The sequence below is a fragment of the Berghia stephanieae genome, chromosome 3 (genome assembly GCF_034508935.2).
Source record: "Berghia stephanieae isolate SIO BIC M18660-M18661 chromosome 3, UCSD_Bste_1.3, whole genome shotgun sequence".
Taxonomy (NCBI): Eukaryota; Metazoa; Mollusca; class Gastropoda; order Nudibranchia; family Aeolidiidae; genus Berghia; species Berghia stephanieae.
Window position 1 is genome coordinate 15861173 of NC_088362.1, and position 10119 is coordinate 15871291.

Here is a 10119-nt window from a genome sequence, read left to right on the forward strand (position 1 = left end):
ACATGATTATTAAGCCTTTTCTCGAAAGAAATAAATGCAACTATAAATCGCAGAATTAAGTTCTTATAACTACATTTTTTTTAAATCTTCAAATGTTGTGATTGCAAAAGAAAACTGGATGAGATAAACGTTGGTGGAATAGTAACAAATGTGACGATTTTTCTGTAGTTGGTAAGGAGAGGGTTAAGGTAGCAAACTTGCTTACGTAATTATTCTTTTTAATTCCTAGTTTACATGAGAAGAAAATCATATTTAGGTATTAGTACTACATTTATTCTACTCAATAAAAAAATAGAGCATTTATATAGAGTAATATTCACTAAAAGTGGTCAAGGCGCTGTACAAAAGGTTCCCTAGTCAACAGCAACACTTAACATGGATGACGAGAGACGACGCCTGATAGGCGATAGTGCATTTGTTGTTTTTTTTCGACTGAGACAACACTGTTAATAACCAAATACTCATTTTACACCCGAGTATGGTGAGAAAATGTGAGTAAAGAGCTTTTTTTCCAAGGGCTCAACTATGCGCCACCCGAGCGGGACTCAAACCCTGGACCCTCCGATCCTACATTATAAAACTGATTCAACGCGTCAAAAGAGTATCATTATATCGGCCTGATATTTCTAATGGAGATTGAATTTACAGTCAAAACATGAAACATTGGTTAAATTACCGTGTTTTAATGAAGCTATGTGGTCTTGTGGTATGACACTCGCCTAGGATCAGAAGGTCCAGGGTTTGAGTCCCACTCCGAGCGGCGCATAGTTGATTCCCCGGAAAAGGCTCTTAACTCACATTACCTCATCATACTTGGGCTTTTATGTAGCGCAATATCCGCTAAACGTGCTCAAAGCGCTTTACAAAGGGTCTCTGACCAACAGCAACACGCAACCTGTAGAACGAGACATGACGCCTATTAGGCGATATTGAGTATTTATTGGCCGTTGACAGCGTTGTCTCGGTCGGAAAAAAATGTACTATCGCCCTGAAACTAAAAGTCGTCATGTCTCGTCCTACATGTTAAGCGTTGTAGGCCTGGAACCCAGTGTACGGCGCTTTAACTCACTCAATCCTAGAGATTTTTGCTACTTTTCAAAATTGGAAAAAAAAAAAAGAAATTAAAAATGAGCATGAGAGAGATAGTTTTATTCAACTACCACTAACATGCAAAAAAAAAAAAAACCCTTAAAATATTAGCTTTGATACTACGCCTTTAATTTGTCTCAGAGAAATGTAATAAATAGGCATGGGGTAAAAGTAACCCGAGTTAACTACGGATATAGTCGGTGTTAGGGTTGAGTGAGTTAAGGACTTTTAGTGGATATTGCGCTATATAAATACTCTGGTTGTTTTTTTTTTTTTTTTTTTTTTTTTTTTTTTTTTTTTTTTTTTTTTGAGCAAGAACAAAATAATCAATGAAAACCAAGGAATTTACCCAATGGAAACCGTACGGTGCTCTTATTGGCTAACCAACCAGCGGTCTCGATGAGAAAAATATCCGCCATTTTGATGTTGGCTGGGAATCGCGTTACTATAGTAAACAAGCGCTGATCGGCCGTTCATGAAAACAAGTTGCTGCTCGCTCGTTTAACTCAAAATTATTCAAAACGATCTCTCTAAAATGATATAAATGTGACTTCTTAAGGTTTTCTTCACGGTCAAAACCACACAACATTCTATTAATGATTACGTCCGAGGCAAAAAGGAATATTGACAGGTCGACCGAGAGTTGAACTCGTGAGACGACAAACATCAATGCGAAGTGTAGCGAGAGTCAAGCTATTGTTTGTCTTGTCCTATTCTATATAGAGAAAAGGATAAATAGTATAGCCTCGTGTGTGAGTGGTTGCGTGTCATAGTCTTGTTTTTAAATTGTTTCTATTGTTTATGTGTGTAGTGATGACTCTCTCACACTCAATTCCAATGCCTAAAGAGGAATTCCCGCACACAAGAAAGGGGAATTGGGGTGGTATTTGGCATACATATTGTATAGTATCTAGTTCTAAATAGATAACTGATTAGAATTATATTATGATATATAAACACAATGCCAAATACAATTCCGAAGTTTCCTTATTTCAAATGAAGTAAAGCTCCAAAACCTAATGGTAGTGATTGTAGTACTGAGTGTTAGTGAGGTGATGTGGTGTTGGTGGTGGTTGTAGTTGTAGTAGTAATAGTGATGATGATGTGGTGGTGGTGATGATTGTAGTTGTAGTAGTAGTGGTAGTGATGATGATGTGGTGGTGGTTGTAGTAGTAGTGGTAATGGTAATGATATGGTGGTGGTGGTGGTGTGGTTGTAGTAGTAGTGGTCGTGATGATGATGTGGTGGTGGTGTTTGTAGTAGTAGTGGTAATGATGCGGCTAAGTGGTCTAGTAGTATGACATTCGCTTCCGGATCGGAAGGTCCTGGGTTCGAGCCTCGCGCTCGGCGCATAGTTGAGTCCTTGGAAAAGGCTCTTTACTCACATTCTCTCACCGTACTCAGGTGTAAAATGAGTACCTGGCCGTTAACAGAGTTGTCTTTGTCCGAAAAATTGTAATATCGCCTAACAGGCGTCATGTCCCGTCCTACATGTTAAATGTTGACCAGGGACCCCTTGTAAAGCGCCTTGAGCACATTTAGTAGATATTGCACTATATAAAGCTCGATTAAAAAAAAAAAATATTTCAATGATGATATGGTGGTGGTGGTTGCAGTAGTAGTAGTGGTAGTGATGATAATGTGGTGGTGGTTGTAGTTGTAGTAGTAGTGATAGTGATGATGATGTGGTGGTGGTTGTAGTAGTAGTGGTAGTGATGATGATGTGGTTGTGGTGGTTGTAGTAGTAGTTGTAATGGTGATGATATGGTGGTAGTGGTGGTTGCAGTAGTAGTGGTAGTGATGACGATGTGGTTGTGGTGGTTGTAGTAGTAGTGGTAATGGTAATGATATGGTGGTAGTGGTGGTTGTAGTAGTAGTGGTAATGGTAATGATATGGTGGTGGTTGTAGTAGTAGTGGTCGTGATGACGATGTGGTTGTGGTGGTTGTAGTAGTAGTGGTAGTGATGCTATTGTGGTGGTGGTTGTAGTAGTTGAGGTAGTGATGTGGTGGTGGTTGTAGTAGTAGTGGTGGTGGTGGTTGTGGTAGTAGTGGTAATGATGATGATATGGTGGTGGTGGTTGCAGTAGTAGTGGTAGTGATGACGATGTGGTTGTGGTGATTGTAGTAGTGGTAGTGATGATGATGTGCTGGTGGTGGTGTAGTAGTAGTGGTAGTGATAATGATGTGGGGCTGGTGGTTGTAGTAGTAGTGTTAGTGATGATATTGTGGTGGTGGTTGTAGTAGTAGATGATGTGGTGGTTGGAAAACACATTACAGGTTATTATAATACATGATTACACACATTCTCTAACTTCATTTTTTGACAGCTTCGTTGTGCCATAAATATACGCAACAGTTCTGAAACATTTTATTGTGGATTTTGATATTGTTTGTTGTTTTTCTTGTGTCGTTATGTTGACATAGATACCGAATGAATGGTAATTACTACATTCTCAGCCAACAACAAAATGGCGCTGAATGCTTTCATTGGTGGACACTTTTTAGGCTTCGTACGTATTCTCATTCGTTTAATTCTATGATGAAAACATAAATACAGTATTTAAAATGTAGACCGACGGCAGCGAAATATTTATCTGCCGTAAATCTGGTTTTTAAGTAATCTTTTTATGTTTCATTGTTTTATTTTTATTTGTTTGTTTGTTTGTTTGTTTTGTTTTGTTTTGTTTTAATTGTTGTTCGCTGAATAAGGGTTTTGGGTCCGAAACGTTATTTGTTTGGTATTTTGTTGGGTTTTTTTTAAAAAGCTATTTAATTCATTTTTATTTATTACGCTTTATCGTTCATATATTCCAGGAGCTTAGTATCACTTTAGGTTGGAATTAATATTATGTCAGAGTCATGAAAAAGATGCAATCCATTATCTCAAAACGGTATTATGTGGAGATGAACGAAGTGCCATAAAGAAATTTGAAAAAATTAAAATGACCAGAGATGCAAACTTTTAGTTTTTGTTACTTGGAGAAACTAATATTCATTCTCTTCATAAAATATTTTTTTTAAACTAACCTGACGCTCATAATATTTTGAATTATAAATTCAGTTTGGCAACTGGATCACCCACAGTCCACTTGTACATACGAGCGTTTGTCTGATAATCGAACGCGATAATGGATATGATTTAACATTGATGTATTTGACAATATTTTGCGTTGTTTTGAGAGTATTTCCATTACAACAACAATAAACTCATAACATTCTGGGTTCTCATATCATTGAACTTTAAATTCACTTTTTGTCATAGTGTTGATTCACCGCGACATACTACGGGATTGAGGAAATTGTCATTTCTCGTCTCAATGAACTTTAAGTTCACTTTTTGTCATTTGGTTCGACGTCACACTATAGCGGATTGAGGCGTTGGGTCACATATTTTTACAAAAAAAATCACTTTTTGTCATATGGTTTACCTACACAATACCGGATTGAGTATATTGTTATTTCTCAGATCATTTAACTGTAAATTCGTTTTTAAAAAAAAACATATTTCTGGGTCAGCACGACATAATACCGGATTGAGTAAAAAAAAATACCATTTCTCAGATCATTGAACTTTCACTCTTCGTCATATGGTTCGACGTCACACTATACCTGATTGAGGCGTTGGGTCACATATTTTTACAAAAATTCCATTCCGGAATGATTCCGAGAATGGGATTCAAAATAAATACCGTTAAACCCAGTTTTACGCCATTAAACTTATCCAACTATTGAAACGCATTTTATAGATTTCATCGTGTTCAATGTGCCTCACAGTGCATATCTTCTAGGTTGAGGAGCGAGAAAAATGACGGAGAAGAAGAAGAAGAAGAAGAAGAAGAAGAAGAAGAAGAAGAAGAAGAAGAAGAAGAAGAAGAAGAAGAAGAAGAAGAAGAAGAAGAAGAAGAACTTGAGCTTTTATATAGAGCAATATCCACTAAACTTGCTCACAGGGCTATACAAGAGGAAGAAGAAGAAGAAGAAGAAGAAGAAGACGCTTACCCTGTTTTGATAAAATTGCTCCATGACATCACCGTAAAACCGCTCAGGTCGGGAACAACGAGTCTCACTTGGTCCCTTGAATGAGGTAGATTGAAGGCATACAGGTATGTCTTTCCTCTGTTTTTCCTGGCGCAGATTGCGGAGCTCGACTTCTCACATCTATTGAGCGACGAGTGCAGAAGTGCTGTGTTAATGCTTGGAACGCTGAAATATACATCTCTCAAAACATCTCTAGAGTCAACGAATGGTAAATCTTTCTCATTTCTGTAATTTACCATTATAGCGTCTGCGATGGCTTGTTTTAAGAGGAGATCTTTGTTTCCGTTCGTCATCAAATTCAAGAGATATTGAAAAACCGCTGGTGATCTTTGCTTGTCCAAATAATGTTCCGCAGTTCGCTGAAAGGTTTTAATAAGTTTCGATAATAGATACTGGTATGCAATTGTGCCGTCATGTGTATTGAATCCAATCAGAAGATTTTTGTGCATAAATGTGGACGAAATCGACTTTGGAATGGTGAAATGTTTAAATTTCTGAGGAAAGAGTTCGAATGCATCTTTTGTGATGAAATCATTGTCTAGAACCGGCCCAAGCTTATGTTTAATTCTTATGTTAATTAAATTCATTGCAGACCTTGTTTTCAAACATATAGCAATCTCATTTGAAGACGCATTACCATCTTTCGACCTCACTGGGCACCCGACACTTTCAGCAACTACCAAAGCCGTGGATAATCCCTTTTCTGATACAACTCCAATTGCCATTGGCGATCCACTCTGAGCGATCGTGTTTTGGAAAAGGTCATGGTTTCCATCATAAAATGTATGAAGAATTGCTGAGACGCTTCCAGCGAACTGACCTCCGACAGTTATGCTAGAATTATCTCCACCAAACGCTTCGATGTTTTGTTTGACCCATTGAATTGCTAATCGTTGATCCCAAAGTCCTAAATTTGCTGGCATGACATCATCATCGGTTGTGAGAAAGCCGAATATTCCAAGTCTATAATTAATGGTGACAACGATAACATCTCCGCGCGCCGCAAATTCCTCAATCTTATACATGTTACCCGCTCCTTTTAAGAAACCTCCCCCGTGAATGAAAATATAAACTGCTTTTTTCATATTAAAGCTGGCAATGCTATCAACAGCTACAGCTCCCTCGTAAGTAGTACCAAGTGGTACAATGACGTTTAAAAACAAACAATCTTCTTCCATATCGTCAAAGACGAGTGAGTTGTCATCTTTAGTCTGCATACAAATGTTGCCGTATTTCTTTGCATCAACAACAGGTTCATCATAATTATACAATTCTGATTTCTGAAATCGCTTTTCTCCAACTGGTGGTAGACCGTATCTTATTCCACGAAAATAAGCGTATGTTTCGTTACAGACCATGTCTACCTCTCCAATAAATGTTGTGTTTTTGAGAGTGGCGTTCACGTAAGGTGAAGATAAAACATTATTTGGATCAAGATGCAAGAGAATCATTTGTAAGAGGGACACAACCGAAGAGTATCTCACCATTGTTGCTCCAAATTCGACGAATTAATAATCAGGAGAGCACTCTGTAAGGTTGGGCAGTTAATAAATCTGGATTTTTTGAAAAGGCGAAAAATAATAAATTATGTTAGCGTCTGATACGATGCGTTTAAGAAAAATAATTACAACATCTGTCCGCCAGATGTAACGTACCTACACACAAAAAATATGTGTAATCTTAAACCTTCATGGTCTGATTGGTATATTTTAATGAGAACTAATGGCTAACTGGCGATCTTAAAACAATAACAAACAGCTGAATGACGTCAACTTTTTTCCCTCCACAAATTTAACAAGGGCGTAAAATTATTCAATGACTTTTCTTCTTCATACAAACATCATGATATAAGTAGTTCTTTAAGTATAAACGGAACATATTGAATAAAGAGAGTAAAAGTATCTGTTCACATTGGGTGGAGGAATATTTTTAATGTTCGATACCTAAAAAGCCAAGTTTGTATTTAATTAGATTTTATTTGGTATTTAATTTATCAATTGTCATCTCTCCGAGGTCATCAATCTGTTGCACAAAATTGTTACTATAGCCCTAAACTCTGTACCGACCACACAGCCGGCGATGTGGTATCCATCATAGTTTTATTTGTGTGTCTATTTGACCATTTATATATAGATGATGTGGATCCCAAACTAAACGATCATGGTTCAGAATTGATTTAATAACATTTTTCCTTAACGGATTTTGGACAACTTGATGTGTTTTGTTTGAAAAATAAACCAGGATGGAATTTTAGAGCATTTATATAGAGCAATAGGTATTTAACGTACTCAAAGCGTTTTGCAAGGGGTCCTCAGCCAGCAGAAACACTAACAAGTAGGACGAGATATGACGTCTGTTAGTCGATATTACAACAGAGACAATGCTCTTAACGGCCAGGAACTCATTTTACACCTGAGTGCAGTGAGATAATTTGAGTAAAGAGCATTTCCAAGAACTTAGCTATGCTCCACTCAGAGCATGACTCGAACCCAGGACCTTACGATTCGAAGGCGAGTGTCATACCACTAGACAACATAGCCGCGCTCTTGTGAACATATTCATTTTGTTCTGGGCCAACAGCTTTTTATCCATTCAAATTGATCAGTATTTTTTACAAGTCTTTTTTGTTTGTTAATAGTGATATCATTAATCAAAGGGAACTTTATTTATTTATTTATTTATTTTTTATTTATTTTTTATTTTTTTTGCTTTCAGATTCCCACATTATTTACAATCTCAAGAGTTGGATCAGAATATAGGGAAACAATTTGATTTTTGTGTAACGTATCGGCTTTTTATTTCGGGTGTTGCAGCCTAGCATACTAGTACGCCATTATCTTCAAGTCTGGAATACCTGCATGTTGAAAGTCCAGAATGTTTTGTTGTGGTTATGATTATTGTCATAATTTATAGAGATAATATATCGTCAAGCTTGCAGTTATTCGTTTTTAAATGTTTAAAAGTGTTTCCTTAACTTTGCTTTATTCGTTATTAGACTAATTCTAATACAATTTAGAAACTCGCCCCATAAGATAAAGTTTTACTACGCTGCCAGAAGCGACCCGGGGACCAGGGGTCGGAACAGAAAATGATACACAGGCGTCTCAATGCAGAGAAATTGTATATTATCACAGAGCGAAGATCGATGTAAAATATGTTATATGAACGCTCCACAGATTTTACTTTTGACGAATGAGTCGGGTATTGAGCGACCCAAACCCCCTACTAGAACATTTTTTTAAAAAGCCCCCCCCCTCTCAAACCCCTTACTAGAACAAGAATACTGGGGATGTAGGAGCTTTCGGAAGGCCTCCCCTAACTAGAGATACTATAACCTGATGAAACATAATGTTTACCATCACTTGCAATATCGAAACTGATGGAAAACAGTAATAATGGCGTCGGCGTCGGTCGAAATCGTAAATAACAACCGACTCAGCAAATTGTTCTTGAAAATAGAAAAAGCACAACACTTATAAACATTAAACTTATCTTAAATAGTAATATTTATTGGGTAGTGCAACTATGTTAAATTCCATATTCGCTAAAAGATTAAGTAATATTATAATGATAATAATAATAATAATAATAATAATAATAATAATAATAATAATAATAATGATGATGATGACGATGACGATGATGATGATGATGATGATGATGATGATGATGATGATGATGATAATAATAACAAAATAATAATAATAATAATAATAATAATAATAATAATAATAATAATAAATATATAATAAATAATAATAAATGAATATAATAATAATAATAATAATAATAAATAATAAATAATAATAATAATAATAATAATAATAATAATAATAATAATAAAGTGCTGTGAAACTGTGGAAGTCCTGCCGATTTTTATGCAAAAAGCACGTGTCGAATATTTCTCTCTCGTTGATCTGATTTTTAGAAATGTATTTGTTTTCATTGTTGGCTGAAGAAGAGTTTTGAACCCGAAACGCTCCCTATAACTATAAGATGAACTTAAACTGTTAAATCGGAGGTCAAGTCTGTACAAAATCTCAATTTAAAAAAACAAAAGAAGAAGAGTCTCCTTAAAGTTTAATGCATTTATTGATGAAAAAAAAATGTCCTCTTTTAAAACATATCAGTGAAAATAATCTGGCGCAGACGTGAACTGAGTGTTGATTTTTATTTTATCTGGTGGGGTTCGTCTGTCTGAGGCCTGATTTAGATTTATATCATGTTTTTCAGAATAAATACTTTATAATAAAGTCATTCAGATTTGAAGAAAAGTCTCGGTGGGTATTGTAACAAGATTAAAACTCTTTCCAAACACTACATAGAATAGAAATATTACCGTCTGTAAATATTCAAAGAAGATTTTCGTCCTCCATTTTGAGTCGTTGGGGCGTGGTGAAAACCGTACATTCATTTGAATACAATTTGTTGGTGCTTTCTGGTACAATTTTAAGAAAGCATACCTTGTGGAATATTTTCTTTTAGTGTGAATAGTGTGTTTTGTTTTGTTTCCAAAACTGACCACCGAGTGGAGACCATTATATATTGTTGGATTACATACAACATGTGTGACGTTTCGAGGTCCATTCTAAATTTATGCAGGGCCTTGGGATGATAGAACGTTGATTGAAATTAACAAAGTGTGCTTATACATTTAGCCATACCTAATCCTGTGCCGTAATTTTTATTTATCGCGAATACAACATTTTTGCGAGAGCTTATACGGGTTACCAGTAAATATAAGCGCTGATACTTAATGACCAAATTCAGAGTTGTTGCCACTCACAACATCTTGTTTTTTACAATGAAGAACGTACAATGGAATCCTGATTGATAAAGCCAAAACCGCCAAATCAGAAAGGTTCGTTGACTTCATCCATTAGCAATGGAACACAGTCTCTATATTTCCAATGTTGGAACTCGCAAATATCCTTAACACAGACATAGAGCTCAGATTTGAAAAGTAAACGGCAACTGTAAACCTCGCTTGG

At 36.1% G+C, this 10119-nt stretch overlaps 1 protein-coding gene across 2 annotated transcripts in view; it reads right to left on the reverse strand.

Annotated features, from left to right (window-relative positions):
- Nucleotides 1-10119, reverse strand: part of LOC144967216 (neuroligin-4, Y-linked-like) — an 11403-nt gene extending 1284 nt beyond the window's left edge. The window contains exons 1-2 of one of the 2 annotated variants that reach the window (XM_078904165.1): nt 9946-10119; nt 5090-6681 (exon numbers count right to left, since the gene is read on the reverse strand). In XM_078904165.1, the coding sequence (XP_078760291.1) occupies nt 5090-6615 (1526 nt within the window). In that variant the 5' untranslated portion in view covers nt 6616-6681; nt 9946-10119. Of the gene's footprint in view, nt 1-5089; nt 6682-9467; nt 9882-9945 lie in introns of those variants that run through there. The other variant, XM_078904164.1, reaches the window with a different exon arrangement.